This window comes from Myotis yumanensis, unplaced genomic scaffold, assembly GCF_028538775.1.
Source record: "Myotis yumanensis isolate MYYU_CA2020_CCGP unplaced genomic scaffold, mMyoYum1.0.hap1 SCAF_3, whole genome shotgun sequence".
In the NCBI taxonomy this organism is placed as follows: Eukaryota; Metazoa; Chordata; class Mammalia; order Chiroptera; family Vespertilionidae; genus Myotis; species Myotis yumanensis.
The window spans coordinates 124,928,183-124,954,127 of NW_027223754.1; the positions used below are offsets into that span (position 1 = coordinate 124,928,183).

At 47.0% G+C, this 25,945-nt stretch overlaps 1 protein-coding gene across 3 annotated transcripts in view; it reads right to left on the reverse strand.

Moving 5' to 3' along the window:
• The window catches only part of PLXNC1 (plexin C1), a 183,925-nt gene that overhangs the window by 151,288 nt on the left and 6,692 nt on the right, over nt 1-25,945 (reverse strand). For all 3 annotated transcript variants that reach the window (XM_070409572.1, XM_070409571.1, XM_070409570.1), the window contains exon 2: nt 10,878-11,015. In XM_070409572.1, the coding sequence (XP_070265673.1) occupies nt 10,878-11,015 (138 nt within the window). The remainder of the gene's footprint in view (nt 1-10,877; nt 11,016-25,945) is intronic.

A 25,945-nucleotide genomic window follows, 5' to 3' on the forward strand; every position in this document is an offset into this window, starting at 1 on the left:
CCCAGTGGGGGGCGTGCAGGAGGCAGCCAATCAATGATTCTCACTCATCATTGATGTTTCTATCTCTCTCTCTCCCTCTCCCTTCCTCTCTGAAATCAATAAAAATATATATTTAAAATGTGACTAGAGAACCTATATTGGTTTGGATACTAATTTGAACAAGAACAATTTTTAAAAGACTCTTTTTTAGCTAATCAGGAATATTCAGTTATATGGACTCAATATTAGATAACCCTAAATAATTATTAATAATTTTATTAGTTGAAATAACAGCATTATGGTTACTTAAGAAAATGATCATAGTTTTTTTTGGAGATGCATAATGAAACAAGGGGGTGAAATGACAGTGTCTGGGATTTGCTTTAAAATAAAAAGTAAATGAAGACATAATTTCCAGTAATTACAGCATGGTGATTATATTTACTAATACTGTATTGTATATTTGCAAGTTGCTAAAAGAGTAAATCTTAAAAGTTCTCATAATAAGAAAAAAATGTGTAACTATGTATGGTGGCCGATGTTAACTAAACTTATTGTGGTGATCAGTCACAATATATACAAATATCAAATCATTATATTGAAATCATACAAAACTAATATAATGTTATATGCCAATTACACCTCAACAAAAATAATTATAAAACACTCCTCATCCATTTTAAGTGAGTTAAGAGCTGCACTGTAGTTGTTCTTGGGGCTTATTGGAGCATGGTTAATACAGATGGAGAGGGGCTAGAAAGATCTAGTTTGAGCAACTTTGATTTATTTGCTTGATACACTGGAGATGAGATACCAGTATTCTCTCTAGAACTCTGAATTATGGCAGGGAAGTCTTTCTTTTTTGCATTTAAAAAAATTACCAAAGTGCACTATGCCAGGGTTTATCAACCAGTTTCCTGCACAAGCTATCTAGAGTGGCCTACACTGAAGCTTATCCTGATAACCACAGATGCTGGGGTTAAACTGTTATGTTTCATTGATGGTGGGAGTGAGACTTCCTGGAGGGTAACTTGTCATTATCTACCAAAATTATAAAGCATATAACCCTAGGCCCAGCAGCTCCTCATATATACGTGAAATGATACACGTACATGAATACTCATTGCATCATGTGTTATACCCAAAAGACTGAAACAAACTTATTGTCCAACTATAGGGAACAAGTAAACCACAGTACAAACAACTGAATTCTATTTAGCCAAGAAAATAATTAGAAGGCTCTGTATGTTATGTTTAACATGTTATATTAAATATGCATGTATATATTTGCATACATATAAATATATATATACTAGAGGCCCGGTGCACAAAAATTAGTGCACTTGGGGGGGGGGGGGAGCGGGGTCCCCCAGCCCGGCCTGTGCCCTCTCTCAGTCTGGGACCCCTTGGGAGATAACGACCTGCTGGCTTAGGCCTGCTCCCAGGTGGCAGAGGGCACATCCAATCTCTAGGTGCAGCCCCTGGTGAGGCTCAGAGCAGGGCCGATTGAGGAGTTGGGGCGCTGCCCCGTCATGCACAGAGCAGGGCGGATCAGGAGGTTGTGATGCCACCCTCAGTCACGCTCAGGGTAGGGCCGATTGGGGGGTTGGGGCACCGCCCCCTGTCACACTCAAGGCAGGGTCGATGGGGAGGTTGCGGCGCCACCCCGTCACGCACAAAGCAGGGCCGATCAGGGGGTTGGGGCGCTGCCCCCTGTCACTCACAGAACAGGGCCGATCAGGGGGTTGGGGCGCTGCCCCCTGTCACTCACAGAGCAGGGCCCATCAGGGGGGGTTGGGGCTCTGTAACCTGTCACACACTGAGCTGCAGGGCGATCAGGGGGTTGGGGAGCTCCCCCCTGTCATGCACAGAGCAGGGCCGATCAGGGGGTTGAGGAGCTCCCCCCTGTCACTCACAGAGCAGGGCGGATCAGGGGGTTGGGGCGCTATACCCTGTCACACTCAGGGCAGGGCCAATGGGGAGGTTATGGCTCTACCCTGTCACACATAGAGCAAGGCCCGTGGAGGGGGGGTTGGGGCGCCACCCTCTATCACCCACAGAGCAGGGCCGATCAGGGGGTTGGGGCGGCGCCACTGTCACACTCGGGGCAGGGCCGATGGAGAGGTTATGGCTCTACCCTGTCACACACAGAGCAGGGCCGATCAGGGGGTTGGTGCGCTGCACCCTGTCAAACACAGAGCTGCAGGGCAATCAGGGGATTGGGGAGCTGCCCCCTATCAGGCACAGAGCAGGGCTGATCAGGGGGTTGGGGCGCCGCACCCTGTCACACACAGAGCCGCAGGGCGATCAGGGGGTTGGGGAGCTCCCCCCTATCAGGCACAGAGCAGGGCTGATCAGGGGGTTTGGGGTGCCTTCCCCTGTCACGAACAGAGCAGGGCAGATAGGGAGGTTGCGTTCCCGCCCCCTGTCACACACAGAGCCGCAGGGCGATCAGGGGGTTTGGGCGCTGCCCCCTGTCACGCTGATCCTGGTGCCGGGAGCCTCGCTGCTCTGCTGATCCCGGTGCCGGGAGGCATATTACCCTTTTACTATATAGAATAGAGGCCTGGTGCATGGGTAGGGGCTGGCTGGTTTGCCCTGAAGGGTGTCCTGGATCAGGGTGGGGGTCCCCACTGAGGTGCCTGGCCAGTCTGGGTGAGGGGCTGAGAGCTGTTTTCCGGCTGGTGAGTGACTGAAGCTCCCAACCGCTCCTTGTTTTCTTTTCTTTTTTTTTTTATTCTGGTCCAGCTTTAGCTCTGAGGCCTCGCTGCTGAAAACATCAATACAATGTTGCAGTCCAGCTAGCTTTCAGTCTGGCTGGTTTCTAGGGTTTTGTTTAGCTTCTTATTTGCAACATAGTACATAGTTGCTTAGAGTTGCAGCTGAGAGGCCTGCAAGGGAACGTTGGAGTCCGCAGTCACTGAAGCAAGCAAGCCTCCCTGCTCGCTTCAGTGCATGGCTGCCGGCTGCCATCTTGGCTGACAGTTAATTTGCATAAGGATATGCTAATTAGCCAATGGGGAGGGTAGCGGTCGTACGCTAATTACCATGTTTCTCTTTTATTAGTGTAGATATATATTTTTATATATTTTATTGATTTTTTACAGAGAGGAAGGGAGAGAGACAGAGAGCCAGAAACATCGATGAGAGAGACATCGACCAGCTGCCTCCCGCACATCTCCCACCGGGGAGGTGCCCGCAACCCAGGTACATGCCCCTGACCGGAATCGAACCCGGGACCCCTCAGTCCGCAGGCCGACGCCCTAGCCACTGAGCCAAACCGGCTTCGGCAACATACATATATTTTATATACATATGCATGTAGCATAATACATGTCTATGTCTTATATGTTTAATAAAAGGGGAGAAAGACTATCTTCCCCCCTTTGCTTGCAGACATATGTAAAATATCTCTTGAAAGACACCCAAGAAGCCAGTATCATTGGTTGCCCCAGAGGGTCGAAACATGTGACTTTTACTGTATATTCTCTTGGTTCTTTTGTATTTTGAGCAATACCAATGTATTATCTCAAAAAATAAATACAGACTATTTAAATTTTAAAAGTATTTGAGGAAGAGTGGGTTAAATTAGTTTTTTTTTTGCTAGATTATAAAGAGACTGGTCTCCAGAACCCTGAGGACAGGACAAGTTTTCATGTTCATTACAAGGGACCCAAATGTGCTACGTGGAGGCACTGCGGTCCCTGCTGCTGTGGTCCTCATCTCTCTCAGATGACTACAGGACAGGAGAGAGATGGCTCTTTTCCTCCTTCAGGTTTCTATTAATAACACCTCCACCTCACCCATCCCCGCCCCACAGCCCAGCCCAGGAGCCCCAGTGGACACCTGGATCTTTCAACCACAAAATTCACATCAACATCAACACCGGGAAGAAAGCCAGTAAGACTGGAGCGAGGTTAAAGGTTCCTTCCTCAGCTCAGTTCAGCTGGGCAGCCTTGGAAAAAAAAAAACATGATCAGTGAAGCAGTGCAGGAAGTAACAGTGAGTCACAGAAACCCAAAATGGGTTGAATTTTGCATATGAGAAACCTCATCCAACTCACACACACTTCTTGGGCATGATGCGGATTTTTATCTATTGCTTCCAGCATATGCCCTTAATATAGATCTAATTTAAAGTCAACCTGAGTCATGTATATTCTGATATACCCTTCGTCTTTCAAGTCTCAAATGTCACCTCCTCTGAGAAGCTTTCCCTGGTCTTCTTTCTATTGTAGCCCACTGCCACTCTCCACCCATCACTGTTTTCTTCAGAGCCCTTACCACTATCTGAAATGACTTTATATTGACTAATCCATTTACTTGTTTTCTGTCTCTTTCTTCCCCCCAGGAGAGCAGGGACATTGTCTGTTTTGTTCACGTTTGTATTATCAGCACCCAGAAAGTGCCTTGCACATAAAAGGTGCCCAATAAATATTTACTAAATGAAAAAAAAAAATACTCTATTAGCATTCGAGATTTTTATAAGGCTCTTCACATTTTGTCCAGCTGAAGCCTGTATAGAAAATGTATTTTCCCCGATGGAGAACTTCAGTTTATGTCAACATATTGTTTCTGTTGACATCTTCATGAAGCCTCATGGTAGTCTATTAACTAGTCTTGGGATTTTTGCTGCATACAAAGCAAGCAAACAAACAAAAAACACAAAACAAAACATAACCCAACCCTAGTCCTAAAATGTATGGTGTGTGAGACTTCCACACCACACGGTTAGTTACATTACAAGTTTGACACCACCAGTGGGAAGGAAAGCACAGTGAAGAAAATGAGGGGAGAGAAAAATTAAACAAAAGACTAATTCTTTAGTATTAGTCCTTTGTATTACCATGTTTAAAAAGCCCAAATTTCCTTCCTTATGCTTCACTCTCTAGGGCTAACTAGTTGAAGGGCAAATAGGCCAATCTTCTCACTTATTTCCCCCCATAAACACACACAAACACACACACACACAGCAAGGTAATTATCCAATAGCATTTAATGTGCTTTAATAGCTACGTGTAATAATAATGAGATATAAAGTTTAAGAAAATTCCTCTCTTGTTTCCAATCTACTTATTTTATCATTAGTAGTGAGAGAAGCATACAATCTGAATCACAAATTCTAGATTTGTGGAATACAAGGGAGTAATATCCCTAAACTGGGATTCCCTGAGAACTCACAAATTGAAATTTATGACTTGGGAAAGAACTTGAAGTAGCTTCATATGACATTCTAGATACCAACCATGGAGCACATTTCCAAGTGTATTTGTTTTTTAAATATATTTTTATTGATTTCAGAGAGGAAGGGAGAGGAAGAGACAGAAACATCAATGATAAGAGAGAATCATTGATTGGCTGCCTTCTGCATGCCCCACACTGGGGATCAAGTCCAAAACCCAGGCATGTGTCCTGACTGGGAATCAAACCATGACCTCCTGGTTCACAGGTCGATGCTCAACCACTGAGCCATGCCGGCTGAGCCACTTCCAAGTTTTGATACCTCTGCTGCTTTTGCTTTTTGGTCCATTGCCTTAGCTCAGCCGTCCCCACCAGCCCCACTTCCAGGCCCAGATATTGTCCTGGTTTCCCACTCTGTTCTCTTATTTGAACATTCTGTGGGAATATATACATATATACTAGAGGCCTGGTGCACGAATTCATGCATGGGTGGGGTCCGGCCAGCCTGGGCCAGCCGGGGAGAGGGTTTGGGGTAGGGTGGGGGGAGGGGACGTGGGAGCTTGGCCAGCCAGAGGGGACAATTTGCATTTTATTATATAGGATACATGAGCATGTCCTTATAAAGGATTTTGTCATTTTTGTTTTCTCTTACTTTCACTTGAAAACTTTAGAAACCAGAGTCAAGAAAGGCTTTGCAGGTGTTACATAGATTGTCTACTGTTAGGATGCAGGAAGAACTTTCTGGAATTGGAGTTTGTTCCATGGTTTGGATACTGAAATCCACTAGTGGGAGTAAGGTTCTGAGGGTAGCGGTGCTTTTCTGCTGGACGGGGGAAAGGGCATGCTATGGCTCCTGCCCCCAGAACCCTCCTTCAGTCCTAGGGATGCTGAAGAACCCAACACCAGCCTCCTCTCAATGGGCTATCCCAAGAATCAACTCGAATACAGATTTCCCACTTTTGCTCTAAAGAAATCCACTGAGGAAAAGCAGGGGCCCCCAAGTGGGACCAGATGCTCCCATGAGCTATGTGCAACTCTGAGAGAAAAGGACTCTTTCTCCTTCTAATACAGAAGTCTATCCACAAATAGGATAAAACTTAAACCACAGAAGCCATAGCTCCTTCTCATGAAACCCCAAATAGTGGTGTCTTGACCCAGATATTCCAATATTAGGAACAAGGTAAAAATAAAAACCAGTTCCATCAACTCTACCAAGCTCTACAGACTACATTTTCATTTTCATTGGGGGCAGACTGCTTAAGTCCAAATCACCTTGAGCAAGTTACCTAACTTCTCTGAGCCTCAGGTTTTCTCATTTATGAAGTTGGTATGGTGATAGGATTGACTTGTGAGGATTAGATGAGTTAACCCATGAAGACACTCATTCTAATGACTGGCACACAGTAAGAGCTCAGAAATGTTAGCTATTATTATTCCTTGCTTGCGGCCTTGTTATCTTTTATGCTTACAAGAAAGTTTAACGGGCATAAGTAAAGTTACAAATTTCAAATTTCATGCATATTCTGTTATTACTTATTTTACCACCTTGAAAAACTCAACATATTCAATTCTGCCCTTGAAATAAGGACAATTTTCTTTTTCTTTTTTTAAAAGATTTTTTAATTGATTTTTAGAGAGAAAGGAAGAGAGAGAGGAGAAACATTGGTTAGCTGCCTCCTGCATACCCCATATGGGAATGAGCCCGCACCCGGGCATGTGCCCTGACAGGGAATCCAACCAGCAACCTTTTGGAGGGATGGTGCCCAACCAACCGAGCCACACTGGCCAGGGCAGGACAAATGTCTTTATGCGTCAGTCAGCGCAGAGGAGTCCAAACCACATGACAGGCTGAACCACAACCTGGAGGGAGATTCAGCCTGTGTTTATGAAAGCGGGTACACTTAGCAGCGTCCTGACTGGCAACGCGTGTGATGTAAATTCCCCAAACCACGTTCAGTGTGACCACGCTTCTTCAGCTGATCCCAGTGGAGACACTGACAACTGAAAAACTATAGAATGCAACTGTGTTCAGAAAGGAAGTCAAATGAGGAAATAACGGGTGACTGAGCATAACCTGTCTTATAACCACGAGGACTGCACGTGGATAAAATAAGGGGGCAGATTAGATCTTCTCAGAGGACACTTTCCATTCCAAAGTCCTCCCATTTTTTAAAATTTGATGAAGGAACTGGGAATACAGGCAAGAAAAAGAGGCAGCAAAGGTCTTAGCACGCTGTCAAGTCTTTCGTTTTTCCACTTAGGGTGAGCAGAACCTTACCCTTGGAAGTAGTGCCGGGTTACTTGGAAAAGTGCGTGTCTTTAAAGACACTTTAAGAGTGATTCACTATCTCGGCTTAAATTCCAAGAAATGTTTCCACATAACAGAACATGATACAGCTATTTAAAAATACTGCTTACAAAAGGTTTACCGTAACATTTTAATATAAGCATCTTCTCTCATTAACTGAAGAAAAAAACAGGATACAGAACTGGATAGAGTCTGACCTCAGCTATGTGTGTGTGTGGGGGGGGGGGGTGGAGGGGGTGGGGAAGAGAGATTAAGCTGCTGACAACAGTTGCCTCCAACATAACAGAACTGGAGGATTTTTTTCTTTGCCTTCCCCTCATCCCCTGCTACTTTGCAACTTTTTCTACAAGCATATATCACTTTTATAATTAAAAAGTTACTAAGTAATAACATGATATTTAATATTGCACCAAATGGTATGAAAACTCCATGAGGTTTTCAAAGATTTAAGAAGCAGGATTTGTGTGTGTGGAGGTAAAAAACAGCAACTGGCCCCCAACTGCTGTTTCCTGCCTCTTGTCCACCCAGGCACACACTACAGTGCCTGCGTCTGCCAAATGCCTCAAACTCCCCCCCTAACCGCCCCCCTCACTCCATCCTGGGAACCTGCGGCTGATCTGCCCTGGGTCGGGTTTTGTTTTTTGCTGCTCATTAGTACCGCCACTCTGGGCCGTGAGAAGCCAAGCTCGTGTCTATCAATGCTCGGCTTTTCTAACAGTTCTGGTGACAAGTCTGGTGAGCGAGAAGCTTGAAGTTTGTGCATAAGGATTTGGGGGTGAACTGTGTCTTCCGAATCATCTACACAGTCCCGAGGACCAGGACTCTGGGCCGTGGCAGGGGCTGCATCCAAGGACCTGCACACAAGTTACATGGCAGAATCTTGGGAATTACTGGGCTATTATAGGGAGCCTGGCGGGGGGGGGGGGGGGGGGGGGGCGCAAGTCAGCTCACACTCCCCCCATAAACCCCCATAAATGCATCCTGAGGGAAGTTGGGGGTGGGGCTTAATTCCCAGCAAGTTATCACGTCTGCCTTTTCAAGCTGGGGTTGTTCTCTGAGTCTCTAAGACCCGGGACCCACCCCAGGAGCCCTGGTCCCCCACATCAATCTCGATATCAACATGCTTCGCACTTCCCCCAGCGAACCCTCGCCTGGGCGGAGGTTACAAAGTCACGGGGGTATTAGGGGCAGTCTCTGAAGTCGCTCCAGGTTCCAATCTCTGCTCTGCCTTTGTGCGACCGTGGGCAAATCATCCAACTTCTCTGGGCCTCAGTTCCCTCATCTGTAAAATGGGAATAGGATACCTACTTCTCAGAGTTCTGGAGAGGATGGCATTAGCTAGAACATGTAGCATGCCTGGCACACAGGAAGCACTGGATAAATGTTAGCAGTCACACAACAAACGGAAAATCAACCTGCCTTGTTATTCAAACAAGGCCCAGATGTGGCTTTTCAAGGGGTACCCCTTCCAGATGCTGAGGGAAGGGAGACTCAGTGGGCCACTTCTTGCTCAGCAGCTTAAAGCTGCAGCTTGGCCTCCCCCCCCCCCCCCCCCCCCCCCCCCGCCCCGGTACCACAAATCTCTAAAAACTGGCCGGTTGCACACAAACTGGTGGTGCGAACAAACAGGAGGGCAAGCCAGGCCTTCCCTGGGGAACTACTTAGAGCCAAGTGTTCCTTCACCTCCAATTTACCATGTAACAGTTTGGTTGGCTTAGCTTTGGGGAAACAGTGTTCTTGTCAAAACAGTCATCAAAAATATCCCAAATCTGAAGAGATAATTGGTGAGGAGGCCCAGTTTGGATTGACGGGAACTTCTTCTGCCAGGTTAATGGCTCTAATTGGCCTGACCAGGTTGGTGTAGCTACAGACGTCACTTCATGGCACCGACCAACTTGTGTAGAATGACTGATGGGTGTTTACCTCTCCCCGGGAAATTAAGCTAACACAACAGGAAACAGGATCAATGTATATTTTAAAAGAACGTGTATACAAACAAACTCCCTCCCATATGTTACTGGGTTTCCTCCAAAGGAAACAGATTAAATTAAATCCCTACCAGGCACTTGGCACTGTATCAGGCTGTGGGACTCCAGGGCCCCCTTCTCAAGACGCTTAAAATCAAGTTGAGAAGGCCAGGCAAATACAAGAGAAACGGTTAGGCATCAAAGCAAGACATTTGTAATGAGCCAAAAAAAAAAAAAAGATACAGATAGGAGAATTTCAGGAGATGAGGGAAAAACCTAATCACTACAGATTTAGCACAGAAGTCCTCTGAGATGAGATGGAGCTTAAACTAAGCCAGAGCACAGAGACATAGCATTCAGTAAAGCAGAGAGAGAAAAGAAAGCAATCCAGTGTGAGCAAAGGTGTGGCAACAAGACTACGGTGCATGTTTGCAGTAGAGGGAGCAAAGCTGTGGCCGAGTGGGGATAAGACACAGAGGCAGGACGGGAGGCCTTCTGAAGAGGACGGGCTTTCCAGGCCGTCTAGTGCAATCTCACTTACACATGAGGAAATGGGATCTCAGAGAGATCAGGCAGCTTACCTAAGGCCACACAGCTAGTTATCGGTGGGAGGTCAGCGGAGAAAACAGATCTGTTAACCTTCCATTTGGAATCTGAGCTGACAATAAATTGGCTACAGAGAGGTAAAGGAATATCACCCTAGGGGTGACAGAAACGGTGTGGTTCCCAACCACGAATGTTGGTGGAGGCCACAGGAGGTGTTCCATACATGCTTGTTGATGAAATTGAGAAGATACTAGTTACTAGTTAGTAAGTGCTATATAATTTCAGGCCAATTACTAGGTATTTCTGACTTTATTTTCTCCTCCTTCCCACTGGCCCTCTCCCAAGTGAATAAAAAATCTCAACGTGACTAGGGGTGCACCCGTGCAGTGGGAAAGTATAGTCTCGGAGATCAAAGTCAAGGGGAGTCTCACAGATTTCAGGTCTCCGACCTCTCTGGAGAGAAGCACCTGTTTCTTTCCTCTCTTTAAGCCCTGCATCTCCCATTTCTTTGAAGTCGTGAGAAATCAGGCACTTTGTACATTCTCATTATAAAGGAGATAGAACTGAAAGGCGAAATGTCTCAAGGAGGTGAGTCAGGGATGGTGCAGGGGCCAGACCCCCACCTACCTCATCCAGGCAACCAGTGAGTAAGGAAGGGGGGATATCTTGGCAGGAGCTGGGAGAGAAGGTGGCTGGTGCTTTGTTACATAGCTAGGGAAAGAATTACAAACAGACTTCTAGAAAATTCTTTCAGGCCATTTCTGGGGGGGTCACTGAAAAGTTCATAAAGCAGTTGGTATGGTATTGTGCATAACTCAGACGCAATAAAACATAATTGAAAAGCACAAAATTAGGGCACTATTAAAATCGACATTGAAGAAGGCACAAAACACCCACCTTAAGTAACTGGCCGTCTCCAGTCCCCAGGAACAGAACAGCTCTGTTCATCACCACGGTGCCATAAACAGATGTCAGGTCGGAATGGATCATGGTAGAGGACGCGATTGGCTGCACTTTCTCGGGTTGATCTTCTTTCTGAATATGCACAAATAAAAAAAAAGTTAATTTTTAACAGCCGTAATTCTCAGGATGATTAAATGTCACTTATGCCCACCTGGGAAGGCTCCCACTTGAGCCCCAAATATATTCTCTTAGACAAGATCCCCAGGAACAACCTTTTATCCTTTTTATCTGCAAAATCACCGTGCTTGCCCAGCCCATGGAAAGCCATTTGTTTACTATGTATTAACACGTATTGATTGCCAGCAGCGAGCTAGCCATCCATTTAACACTCCCCCAGCTGATATATGAAGCTGAGTTCCACTGTATTGCCAAGAGAGAGCCCGCTGCTGAATTGGGAGGGAGACGATCTTACACTTGGCTGTTTGCAGAATTCTGCTGCCGTTTGTTCTAGCGAGGCACTGGCTCCCGCGAGGTTAAACAAGCCATTTCCCAAGATGTGTGAGAGACCATCCTATTGGGTGCGTTGGCAGAAGGAAGGGTTCTGGATTTCCAGGAAGCATGTAATGTGAAGCCCAAAGACAGGGTAATTAGTTCAGAGGGTAAAGAGGGGAAGATATGGTCACGGATGGTGGGAAAGAGAGAGCCACAGAACTAAGAAGGAACTGAGCGGAAGGGCTGGACCTGGTGCTGATGTTCCTGATGAGGAAACGAAGAGCATACTTCCCACCAGAAAGCATTTAAATAGTCTGAGGTCTGAGCACAGACTCACATGCTTGCTTCTGATCATTAAAGAAAGCCCTGTTTTAAACCCAGAGCAGACCGAGTGCTGACCAAAATGTCTTTTTCTTTCTTGTCTGAAGACATGCAGTATTTTATGTTGCTTCCTGCCTTCACCAGCAAAGAACTGAGTTTGTTACACAAATCTCAGGAAGATATGGAACTAGAAAGAGTCGCTGCTGCCTGTAGCTGCTGAACACAGTGTGATACGCACTTTATCTGCCAGCACTCAGTTCCCAACTGCGCTAAGGTTTTCAAAGGCACGTTTAAGTCTTAGCCAATGAGAGAGCTGGCAAACTTCAGTGAGCATCACCGCAACACCCAAATCGCCCCATTTGGGGAAGGGGAGGTTGGCAAGGGGAGGCGAAGACTTATTAACTTCATTATATTATTGCCAACAGTGTTTATGTCTTTCAATTTATGTCTTATTAAATATTCATTGTTTTTAAACCCACCAACTTTCATTAACATCTACACTGAATGGCTCCATGGACTACCAATAAATAGATCTCTGAAGCCTTTAAAGGGTCGCCTGTACCACTTTGCTGAGAAGAAGAGATAAGCTGGGAAGGATTTCCTCCTGTGCCAAGGCCATGATCTCTTTTCAAGGGAAAGATGTCATAACCTAGGGAGAAAGTGACCTATTTGCATAAAATCTTCCATAGTAAACTCAGTTTTGAAAAAATTTTTGAAAGCCCATTAGAGCTTTTCTTCCTGTTAAAAGATACTTTCCATGCAGTTGGGGAAGATGAGGACCTGTTCTGTTAAAATTGAAGTTAAGAAAAAATATCTATGAATCAGAACAATAGATCACTGTTTTTAGATAAGGATACCTTGTGACTATGAGCAGAAAAAGAAAAATCAGATGACCTTTAGATAAAAAACAAACAAACAAAAAACCCACACATGATACACCACACATCTTGCTTTAAAATAAAACCAGAATTGTTCAAACTTAACATTGGCCACCTATGCCTATTACTTTTATTAAATACTAGAGGCCCAGTAAATTCATGCACTGGAGGGGGCGTCCCTCAGCCCAGCCTGCCCCCTCTCACAGTCCGGGAGCCCTCAGGGGCGGGAGGCAACCCGGTGATCAGGGGAAGGCAACACCCCATCACACCTCTGCTGCTGCCACTGCCTGCAGAGCAAGCCTCATCCGCTGGTTATCAGAGCCTCGGGCAGCCCTGGGCGGCTGCGGGGCTGAGGGGACTGGGCGCTGCCATCTTGTGGCTGTGGGCGCTGCCATCTTTGAAGGTGTGGCAGTCAATTAGCATATTCCCTTTTTATTGGCTGTGGGCACCACCATCTCTGAGGGCAGGGCAATCAATTAGCATATTCCCTCCTTATTGGCTGTGGGCACCACCATCTTTGTGATGGCATGAGGGTCAATTAGCATATTCCCTCTTTATTAGATAGGACTAGAAGCCTGCTGCACTAAATTCATGCACTGGGGGGGGGGGGGGGGTGTCCCTCAGCCTAACCTGCACCCTAAACCGGCAGTCAGACATCCCTCTCAGAATCCAGGACTGCTGGCTCCCAACCGCTTGCCTGACTGCCTGCCTGATTGCCCCTAACCGCTTCTGCCTGCCAGCCTAATCACCCCCTAACCACTCCCCTGCCAGCCTGATCAATGCCTAACTGCTCCCCTGCTGGCCCTATTGCCTCCAACTGCCCTCCCCTGCCAGCCCATTCACCCCTAACTGCCCTCCCCTGCTGGCCCAGTTGCCCCAGCTGCCCTCCCCTGCCGGCCTGGTTGCCCCTAACTACCCTCCCCTGCAGACCTGGTCCCCCCAACTGCCCTCCCCTGCCAGTCTGGTCACCCCTAACTGCCTTCCCCTGCCGGCCTGGTCACCCCTAACTGCCCTCCTTCCCCTGCCAGCCTGATCACCCACAACTGCCCTCCCCTGCTGGCCATCTTGTGCCCACATGGGGGTGGCCATCTTGTGTGAGGGTGTGACGGTCAATTTGCATATTACCTCTTTATTACATAGGGTTAGAGGCCCAGTGCACAAAATTCATGCACTGGGGTGGGATCCCTCAGCCCGGCCTGGGCCCTCCCCCAGTTTGGGAGCCCTTGGGGGATGTCTGACTGATGGCTTAGGCCCATTCCCTAGGGGGAGTGGGCCTAAGCTAGCAGTCAGACATCCTTAGCACTGCTGCAGAGGCAGGAGAGGCTCCAGCCACCGCCGCTGTGCTCGCCAGCCGTGAGCCCTGCTTCTGGCTGAGCGGTGCTCTCCCTGTGGGAGTGCTCCTGTGTTGAGCACCTACCCCCCCCCCCCCTCCCCCGGTGGTTAGTGCACATCATAGTGACCAGTCATTCCACCACTCGGTCGATTTGCATATTAGCCTTTTATTATATAGGATTTGAGCAGCACCAAGAGGTTAACTCAGAGAATTGGGTATCATCTCTGCCTGGGCATCTGGTATATTCTAATACCACTATCATTGGCTAAAGAACTCCTTTCTTCTCTACTCTGACACAAAAAGAGGAATAGCAGTGGTGCATCCTTAAGGACCAATGGGACAGTGAACTCCCATGTCTGAGGTATAGAAGGTGCTTCCTTACTGTAGCTATTCTGATTAGCCAAGAACATGATGTCACAGCAGCCTTAACTGAGGTGGGATGAGATATTCTGTCTGGGAAAGATTGGCTCCAAAAAAAAAAAAAAAAAAAGAAAGAAAAAAGAAAAAAACAAAGAGGCAGCTCTAAAGCTGAAAGGGAACAAGGTGAAAATTGCTTCCAAATTTCCGTCTCAGCCTTTCCAGTGCCCTCCCCTGACCTCTGAGTGTCCCTCAATAGTTGCAGTTTTCAGAATGAAGGTCTGAATCAATAGCATAGGTAAACAGTACAGCCATTAAACCCATGTTACCCAACTGGGGAGCTGGTGGCACAGAAAATGCCTGGGAGCAGGGGTCAGAGGTTAGGACTGCAGGGCAGCGTGGTTCTCACCCAGCAGGGGTGGGGGCAGTTTATTTCACCCTGCTGGGGGCTGGCTTTCCTGGGTGTGATGAAGGCTAATGAAGCTTGATTAGTAGAGTGGTTATGAAAAAGAGATAATAATGGTAGTAGTAATAAGAACATGTTGAAAAGTTTTAGCTGGTATTACTGTTATCAGTAACATGTACTTACTGTGTACTACTAGGAGTATTTTATCATCTTACCTAATAGGAGCCGCGTAGGGGAGTGAGCGGACCTCCTGGGTTGGAATCCTGGCTCTGTCATTGTCTAGCTAAGTCATTTGGGGCAGGTCATTTAACCTCTCTGTGACTCAGTTTCCCCCTGTACACAATAGAAGTGATGGCAACAGCTTTTATGCCACAGGCTTGTTAATTCAGTCACTGAGGGCTGAAAGAGTTAGGAGGAAGCCTCAGTAAAGCTCAGGGCAGTGTCTGGCCCAGAGGGACATGCAACACATGTTTGCTCTCATTACCTTACTTAAAAACACAAAGGCTTCCTGCCACCCCATGGCAGTATTCCCACCTTCTTCTTTGCTACCATACTTTTGTTCAGGGAGCAATAAACCCGAGCCTGGGAAAACCATGGCTGAGGGCCGAGCCAAATGGCAATCCCACTCCCCAGGGCCATATACCAGCTTTCCATCCCTTGGAGCTCGGGGTGGCCATGTGGCCCAGGCCTGCCCAGTAAGTTACCAGAAGTCCGCTTGAGGGGCTTCTCTGAGTAAGTTTCCTCCTTGATAAGAGGAGGCTGTTAAGGTGAGCCACTGGCACCCTTCCCTCGCAACCTCCCCCTGAAAGTGGGGGTGTGAGGCCATCTGCACATTTGGTTTCCACGACAGTCAAGGTAGAAGGTGAAAATCGACAGCTGAGGCTGGTGTGGGGGTGACGATAAAAGGCTCTCGGTTCTCCAAGACGTGACTGAGCACAGACTTCCAACCTTTAAACTTTTTACCAAGTTAATGATCGCTGTCATGGTCTAGGCCAGTGGTCGCCAAACTGTGGCTCGCGAGCCACACGCGGCTCTTTGGCCCCTTGAGTGTGGCTCTTCCTAAGCCTTAGGAGTACCCTAATTAAGTTAATAACAATGTACCTACCTATATAGTTTAAGTTTAAAAAATTTGGCTCTCAAAAGAAATTTCAATCGTTGTACTGTTGATACTTGGCTCTGTTGACTAATGAGTTTGCCGACCACTGGTCTAGGCTGCTCTTGATTAGGTTTTCTGTTACCTGCAACTGTGTACGCAAGGAGAGCCTTGGCTGGGGGGCCTGGCCCTGCTCACCAGCTCCCCTCAGCTGCCAGGCCCAGGAGTGGGGAAGCCCAGCTCCGTCCTCTCTCCCTCGAGGACGCTGGCCAGTCAGGACTGTGCAGCCAATTACAGCAGTGAGCCTGGGAGAAAATAAGAAAGCCGGGCCTGGCCCTCCCGTAAGGGCTGCTGTGGCTGAATGGAAATGGATTCTTTTGTGCTGGATCACACAGAAATGGACAGGTTGCCATGAATGGGAAAAGGAGCCCTATGAATGGCTTTCTTACGCTCATTTCAGCAACTGAAAACAAAGAAAGGCCCCAGAGAAACCTCCTCACAGAAGTGAAGTGAATACCTAGGGAGCGAGCAGGAAAAGGGGGGGGGGGGGGGCAGTACAGTCGGCCCCAGTGTCCAGAGACTATTCTGACTCTTTCTTTGACCCATTTTCTCTCTTGCCCCCCTCTCCCCTAGGATCGCTAATGCTGCTCACGGCCTATTCTGACTAGTTTATTATGTGTAATTTATTTCTGAATCCCAGCCTCTGCTTGTTCGTCTGTGTGTAACAAGGTTAATGCCTTGTAATGATGCTTTTGCCAGTTCTGCCTTTCATGACAAAATCCAATCCTGATTTAACTCTAAACCTTGTCTCCCCTTTGGGCTTTCCTGGTTCCCTCAGACTTGTCACTCTGCTTCTCCTGCCTGCCATGTCTAACCGGAGCGTCACGCCTACACTGCAGCCGCGCTGCGAGGGAAACTTTTTGCAGTTTGCAGAAAAAGCTACCTTGTCTCAAACGATGCTTGGGCTGAAAAAGATAGAGCCTTGGGCCAGATATGCCAAAAGGGAATGGAGGCTACTGAGAAGGCGTTGGCACTGGTGTGTGAGTGCATATGAGTGCGTGTGAGTGTGTGTGTGTGTGTGTGTGTGTGTGAATGCGTGTGAGTGCGTGTGAGCACACAGAGAGTAGTGGGCATATCATGAGGGAAAGTGCTGGGCCTCCTTCATGCCATCTTCCATTGACAATCCCCACCCTCCATGTGCGCTGCACAACCCCAGGCGCCAGTCATGTATTCCAGGGTGTGAATGGCGCCCTCTGGAGTTGAGTAGCACCGTGTCCCCGCCCCTGGCCTGACCAACCACTGCTCATGCAGGGTGCTCAGAGCCATGCTACAGCTGTTGTGGGAACAGGGGAGGAAATGTGCCCGATAGTGGGGCCTCAAGTGCTGGGAACCCAGCAAGTCTTATACTCCAAGGTGCTAAAAGGTCTCTCTTAAATTGTTTTTTTTCCTTATGGGGCCAGAGCAAATACTAACTGGGTGCCTGTGAACTTCTTACACACATAGATGAAAAAAATTAGCTACCCTCTTGGACAGCTAATTTTGTATCCTGCTACCCTTTGGTATACACTTACTTTGAAACTGTTTCTTCATCACTTCCTAAATTACTAACCCAGGGGCTCAGTTGCATGTAGGAAACCTCGCTAAGAGCCCTCCATCCAAGTTCTGGCCCCTGCTCTGCCCCTTACAGGCTGCTTCATTTTGGCAAGTTAAGTCCCTGAACCTCAATGGTGGAATCTGTAAAATGGACACAATAACACACATGCCTGTCCATTAGCATGGTTAGGAGGCCACAATGAAATCAAGTGTATAGAAATAACTGGAAATAATCTTAGGACAGATGGGAAGAACAATTATTCACCAGTGATTAGACAGTGATTTCACTAGCCATTAAGGTTCCTGTCACTTTTCCTTATTCTTCTGGAGTAGTCAGCACTGATCGGGCTCTGACTGAGTTCATGGCATCTCTCTGATCATCTGAAGGAAGAATTTACCTTGGAGACTCAAATGACAAAAAGGAAAAATTCAAAGTGTGCGGGAGGAATGGAGAAGGGAAGTTTGGGGACACAGCTAGGCAGGCACCTCTGTCTGGCAGCGTGCAGTGCAGCACAGGAAATGTGAAAAGTGGCCGAGTTGGTATTTCACACCCTCTCGCTTGCTCTTCCACCGTCCTTCCTCCTTCCGAGGGCCCCAGGTCCTCCAGCCTCTCAGCCCTCCCTGCCGCCAAATACCCCCCAAGATTTATCCTTCCTTTTTCCTGCTTTACGCACCATCTCCCACCTAAATCTCCATCCCCTCCTTATAGCTAATTCCAGTCAATTACTTATGAAAAGTTACCTGACTGAAACAATTCACAAAAAGACACCAGCATGAGCGGCTGATAGTGTGAAAAATGCATTTTCGTAGATTCTTGGAGTTGAAAGAGACTTACTCTGCCAGTATGCCAGCTATTGGTGTTGAATTCGGAGATCTGTTTACTATGGGGCTGTCCTGTGTGATGCAGGACTTTGAGCATCCCTGGCCCCTGTCCACAAAATGCCAGCAGTGCCTCCCGTCATGGCGACCACTGCAAAAGCTCGGTCCCCACATTTCTAAATTCCATCATCCCCTTTGAGAACCAGTGGAGTCTGTCACAAGGTTTCAGAGTTGCTGGGAAATGGTTACCCAGACGCTTCTTCCCTCAGCCCTGTTCCCCTCTAGTCTTCCTATCATGGCCATGGCCAATAGCACCATCAATCACTACCAACGCCTGTCTCCATCACTCCCCACATCCAACACACGAAAAATCTCAGCTGAATTCCACAACAACATAAAATCTACCTTCTCCATCTCCACGTCTCCACCCCATCCAAGCCCCCATCACCTCACTCCTCATCTACTCCACAGGCCTCCTGGTCTCTCGCTCTTAACCTAAAACCTATTCTCCATCCAGTAGCTAGAGTAATCCTTTAAAATACAGTACCCATCATGTTACTCCCTTGCCTAAAATTCTTCAGTGGCTTCCTATCACACTTAGAATTAAATCCAAATGCTCCGCGCCCCCCCCCCCCACCACCCCGCCCACCGCCCCAGGTCTTCAATGAGCTGGTCTCTGACAACTTCTTCAAACTCCCTTGTCCTTCTCTTTCACTGCTTCCATTCCCACAGTGGCCATCTTGCAGCCTTTTCAAATGTTACCATCTTTCTGCCTCAGGGCCTTTGCATGTGCTACGCCTTTTACATGTCCTCTCCCCACTCTACTCCCTTGTAGGCCTTTTTAATCTTTCAGGTTTCAAGTTCAGTCACCTCCTCATGGATATACAACTACAGATGTTCACATCCCTACCCCAGTTGTTATTCTGAATCGTAGCACTCCGTTTGTTTCCTTCAAAACACTTACTACAACTATTGTTTTTAGATTTTTATTTATTGTCCATCTCTCAATAAACTCGCAGCTCTACAATCGTTTCTCTTAGTGTACACTTTAAATGCAACCTACACCTCAGCATCTGGCATGTAGTAGGTTGTCAATAAACATTTATTGAATGGATGAACAAATGCACGAATCAATGTTTGAATGGTTTCGGTCAATATCACATCAGGCAATGCTGGCACATCGCTGAGGAGGCCTAAACATTACAGAGTTCTTCAACTGAGTCAACATTTGTCCCTTGTAAACTCTGAGCCACACTTCTACCTTGGGGAGCAATACTGAACTACCCCATACTTCCTACTCCCATGTATCTTGGCCTTCTCTAAACTTCACATCCACACTCACTGACAGTCTGTGAGGGGCAGTTTCTGGGGCTTTTGCCATCCCAGCCATTGAAGGGCCACAGATCCAGGGTACTGAACACGTGGCTCTGAAAGTAAGCAAAGCACTTCGGGTGTTCTCTGACTGCTCTTTCCCATGATCAGAGTAGCATAAATTATGAACATGCCTTGCATTGAGTTAACTCTTTAAAATAATAGCATAATGGTAGAATGGAAGAACAGGAAAAACAAGAGATTTTAAGTAAAAAGTGATTTGGGTTCAAGTGCAAGCTCTATTACTTATGGGTTATAAGTCTGGGCAGTCAGAAACTTTCTGAAGTTTCTCCGTCCACCCATCCACCCATCATTTATGGAGCACTTGCTCTTGGCCAAGTCTTGATCTGTAAAATACAGATGAGAATAAAGCTGGGATTGTCAAAATAAGCCAATCAAATACATTTTGAAACAAAATGCAACACTTCACACTTTATGCCACTGGTCTCTGAAACACTTGCTAACTGAAATGAACGGCTGGAAAAGCCTCCACTGACATCCACAGTTCATGAACAGAATTCAGAGAATCCATGAAATTGGGTGAGAAAAAATAATCTTTATTTTAGCAAACTCTAACTAAAACTTAGCATTTCCTTTCATCATGGATGCAGGCCACCGTGGTATTAACTGAGCCTGTAACTTTGTCACTAGGAGAAATCAGATATTTTCATATCATTTTGTAGTTGTCTCAGATATCTCAAAATATTGTTTACACTATCTCTACTTTGAAATTATGGTTGTCACTGCTCCTAGATCTTGCTGTTTAATGTGTTAAGATATATTACTAGACTTCAAATGGAAAATTTTTTTTAACATATCTGTATATGTATATCATTGGTTCATCTGCAATTCTCTCTTTTTGTTTTATGCACTTAAAACCATTATCCTGAGAATAATCTACAGGCTTCGCCAGAGCACCAGGTTCCGTGGGATGCGGAACCCCTGGTGGAGGGGCGTGGAGAACTGCGATGCACAGGAGGTTGGTGTGCATCTGGAGACACCTAAAAGCACCGGCTCCCTGGGCTACCCACCCCAAGCTGCTGCCTCAGAGAAGCCAGGCCAGCACTTGGAATCTAATTGTAGGAATCAGTCACTGATGGAGAAAGAGGCCTCGGGAGGATGTCAGGGAGCATCATTTAGGCACAGCTGGTGTGTCAGAGCATATACTTCTCCAGCAGACTCTTCCCAGACCAGGTCATTCCTGGGGCAACGACCAGCAACCCAGCCTCAAAGGTGAGGAGCCCCAGGGAGATGCCCTTCCCTCCAGCTGCTGGGCCTGCATTCTGGTTGTACACACAGCTCCAGGGTCCCGGAAGCTCTCACCTCCCTGTGCTACACTCACCATCTCCTCCCCCAGATGAAGAGCAGCTTCTTTCTAGTCTGACGAGCATTTGCTGAGGTCCCACTATGTGTTACACAGCCTTCGGGATGCCTGGGAAACCAAGTGAGACAGACGCAGCCACTCCCTCAGGCATGCCCACCCCAAACAGGCCGTGCTGAGCCCAACACAGAGCCTGGCACTGCACCAGGTATGGGAGGCACTGCACAGAGTTACAGGGTAGATCCCCAATTCGAACTTCATGGCCAACTGCCTGCTTAGTGACTCTTCCTGGGTGTCCCAAAGGCATCGAAACAGCAACAAAAATTAAATTTATCTTCTAACTGGTCACCAACACCTCTCAGTTCTACGTCTTAGTAAACTATTTCCTCTGTGCCTCCTCTCCACCCTCACTGCTGCCAATCTTGCCTCACCCAGTTCAGGGCTTCAGCATCCCTCAGATGGATGACCGCAATCCACAGAATCCCTGTTTCTCTCCAGGATCGGCCCCACCACTCTAGACCAAGGCGACATTATTTCTTGCCTGGACTACTTCAGGAGCCTCCTGCCGGTTTCCCTGCCTCCACTGGGGCCAATCTCTTATCCATTCCCCACAGGGCAGCCATTATTGGGGGACTCAAATTTAATCATTTCACATCCCTTCAAAGGCTCTTCTATGCTTCGAGGGAAAAAAAAATAATCTCCTTCCCACAGCCTGCAAGGCATACAGGATCGGGCTGCTGCTTCCTTCAGCAACCTCCTCCCGTACACTCTCCCCTGCCTCCCTCCCTGTACTCAACCACATGAACCTTTTGTTCTTCAAACTGACCAAGTCGTACCCTCCTTTCAGCCCTTGAACTTGCTCTCCTGTCTGTGATGAGTGGCTCCCATCTGGAGACGACCATCACTATCCATTCTCATCTTCCTGGTGTCAACTCAACCTCCATCCAGGCAACTGTCCCCAACACCTGTTTAGTTCCTTTACAGCCCCAATCTCAGTCTGTGCCTCAGTTTCCTCATCCGTAAGATGAAAGTAGCAATGTTACCCACCTCATAAGGTTGTGGTGAGGATTAAATAAGTTAAAACGGTGAAGTGCTTACTTAGAACCCTTGGTACACAGTATGTGCTCTATAACTGCTCAGTTACTCTAATCCTATCTAATAAAAGGCTAATATGCAAATCGACCTAACAGCAGAATGACCGGTCGCTATGACACTATGGCACGCACTGACCACCAGGGGGCAGATGCTCAACACAGGAACTGCTCCCTGGTGGTCAGGTGCTCCCACAGGGGGAGGAGCTCAGCCAAAAGCCGGGATCATGGTTGGCCAGCAGGAGCCTCTCCTGCCTCCATGGCAGCACTAAGGATGTCCGACTGCCCACTGGGAGCCCCAGACTGCAAGAGGGCACAGGCCGGTCTGAGGGACACCCCCCACCCACCGCCCCCAGTGCAAATATCTCATGCACTAAGGCCTCTAGTATAAACATAACTTATTTATGTGCTGCATGTTTATTGTCTACTCTTTTTGCCAGTGGGAGAAATGTTTTCATACAGTACTTGGCACATAATAGGAATGCAAGTAATTATTTGTTTAAAACAATGGCTCCCCTTCTACTCAGTTGCCTTGCCTGAAATCTTGCCTCACCCATTCTATCTCTTGACTAATCTTTAAAGAGCACAATCAGACCCTGTCTGCTTATAACCCTGCTGTGTCCTTCATCAGCCATAGCCATGCTTTCACACCCTGCGCAACAGCATCCTAGAAGGTCCTTGGAGATGCCTCAGGGACAGGCATGGGTGTCAGGGTCTGGGAACCCCAACCCCTGCTTCACCCTGTGTCCCAGCTGGTGGCAATGGTCTCAGCCAGGGCAGCAGGCCAACGATGACTTGCTAATCTTTTCCTCATACCGAGCTTCTGGTTGAGATTTACATTAAAGGCCAGGTTTGGAAAGTCTGAAAACCACTAGCCATCAGGTTAAATCCACCCACCTTTGCCTGTCTCATTAAGCTCTTCGCCATCTGGACCTGCACACTCATTTCTGGACACTCCTCGGCCGGGTGCGCTACCTGCGGTTCACAAGCCTATTCAACTTCCTGCGTGTGCACAAGCTGTTCCCTCTCTCCACAACTCCCTTCCTCACCTTCTCCACTTGGCTCCAGCTTCACCCCTCGGAAGCCTCCTAGGTCCTCCCAGGCCGAGTTTGATGCCCCTTCTTGCGGCTGACACAGCATTTTATTTTTATTTTTTAAATTTTTTTTTGCGTACATCTGCATTGTAAAGGTTTGTCTTGCTCTGTCCACAACAGCAGGGGTCGGCAAAATACCACTTGTCGGCCAAATCTGGCCCACCTGTTTTTTCCCCGAATGGCCAACCATGAGGTCAGAATGATATATTTTTAAATATTTGAAAAAATCAAAAGAATATTTCATGACAAGTGAAAATTAAATAAAATTTGGGTTTCTGTGTCTGAAGTTTAATTGGAACATCGCCCATGGTTGCTGCCACTCTACACAGTGGCCATGTCACTGCAACAGAGGCTGTATGTGGCCTGTGAAGCCTATAATACCGAAGAGCTGACCTTCACAGAAAAAGCTGCTGACCTCTGCCTAACAGCATTGGCCTGCCAGTGGGCCAGCATCGTTGGGGCCAAGTCCCTGTCATAACTTCTCCAAGGAGAACACTATGTGTAACTATTGACTAGACAGCCAAACCAATATGAAAATCAACTACAGAAACTGTGAAACATAACTTGTGACAGTATAAAAACTTGTAATAATATAAAATTGTTAGTATTAAGACTATTTGGTTTTGAGACAGTATAACAATTGCATTTTCATCAAGATAGAAAATTAAACTAAGAAAAACTATGAGTACATTTGATAAGAAAAAAAATCTTACTACTATGCCCCTGTTCCCACAAACAGGTCAGACCCTGATGCCCACAAACTGCCCCCCCCCGGCCCCCCCCCCCCCCCCCCCCGCAGACTTTGGGTTCTCACAGCAGGCCTCAGTCTTCATCAGCTATGTGCACCATGTATTCAAGGTTGGCAGAGATCATCAAGAAGCTCAAAGGAAGGTAGAGGTGGTACCATGCTATGTGGTCAACATGGTAATCACAGTGTAGCTCTTCCATCATTCCATCCAAGAGAACCTTCCCACTGTGCCTACTGGGGGCATCGCTTGTTTGTCCCCCTTCTTCTGATTGCTGAGGGCAGTTCCTGCATTGAGCGTCTGCCCCCTGGTGGTCAGTGTGTGTCATAGCAACCGGTCGTTCTACTGTTTGGTCGATTTGTATCTGCCACAAGGGCAACAAATGCCTACTCTGAATAGTGCTCTAATTTGGTGTGAAAGGTGAGTTGGACACAATTCTCTTTCCTGGTGATTTGAACTAATTAATATGGAAAGTTTTTGCCAGTGGGGAACCCAAGCAGAAGGGCCAATGCCATGGAGAGGTAGAGTGGGGATTAGGCAGGCTGAGACACATTCAGGTGGAAGGGTTGAGGGGCAGACATCTGAAGAAGCAGAGGCCATTTGGAAGCCAGACTGAGGGAGGGAGGCAGCCTTGCTAATTATGTTGACAGTGAAACCTTGGAGTGGGCATCCATTACCTGTTGCTGCTAAGCTCCTTCAAGCTGCCTTGAGTTCAGAACCATCTCCCAATTCCATCTCAAGGAACCCTATCCTATTACATTACTAATCACGATGGTGATGATAGTAAATACATACATAGCATTTACTATAGGTCAAGTAGTATTCATCCTAGACATATTAACTCATTAATACAAACAATAATCCCATGAGGCAAACAGAATGCCTATTTATAAATGAAGAAACCAAAGCACAGAAAGGTTAAATAATGTGCCCAAGGCCATACAACCTGGCCCCAGAGTCTGTGCATGTAACTACCACACAGTACTGTTCCGATTCCTAGATTTCAATGTAACTCCATGTGTTTCTGCCCACTAAATCCACCACCCCTTATCTGAGCTTGCTTAAGTAGCTTTTTGTTTCATGCAGCCAACTATGTCTAAAATGGAAATTAGTATTCGAACTGACGCTATAAAGAGTTGGCCCTTGGAGAGATTTTATGTGTGTGGAACTGGTTCTGGTGTACAGCAGAATGGAAGACTCTAGAAGCGCCCCCTACATCCTGGAATGAAAAGCAAATAGACTGTTGTATGCAAGAATGAATGAGCTAATTAAACTATGACCTGTAGGTTCTTGAGAGTCAGACTACAAGCTCAAAAATGGAAAGGCTTTAGGTTTCCTAGGTATTCTCTTTGAGCAATTAGAAGAGAATAAGGAATATAAGGTAGTTGTGGACCCTGAAAAAGAACATACCTACTGAGAAAGGCTCTCAGTGGCTTAATTGGTCACAAATTTTAAAAACAGAGCCTAGTAGCCATTCCTACACAGGAACCTCTCCCATGAACTACACTTCAGGGAGATGCCTGCACTGTGTTTCTGCCATCTGAGTCAGCCCTTATAAAGGAGTTCCTGGATCTTATTTCAAACAATAGGACTGAGGTTTCCACATCCAATCAGAGCTGTGCAGCTTTAAGGCCATCAGCTTCTTCACCGACCAATCAGAGTGGCTCAATTCTGAACAATCAGGACAGTGTCTTTTGAACCAATCAAACTTCTAGGATTTGGAGTCCTCATTTGCATAAAGACAGACCAATCAGGTATCAGGGGTTGGCACTTCTGTCTAAATAAGTCAGCTCCCCTGTGGCTCTGGGGGTGTCCTTTCCCTTTCCACTTAAGATGAGATAGAAGATTGCATTTCCATGGCCAGAGCGGAAACACCTTAAATGTCTTGCTGGAGCAGAGCAGAGCCGTCTAGTCAGAGAGGAGCCTCCCTATGCTGTATCTCAGTTGAGCTGTTTGCACTGAATAAAGTTTCTTTCTCCACCACACCCACACCAAGATCATCTGTGGACATAGTGGGATGAGTTGAAAAAATGGACAAGTTCTTATCTCAGGTGCCTCAGCCGGATTACAAGGGAAATTGTGTTCCCTTTCGGCAGTGGTTCTAAAACATGACTGTATTTCAGAATCACCTGGAGGGCTTGTTAAAA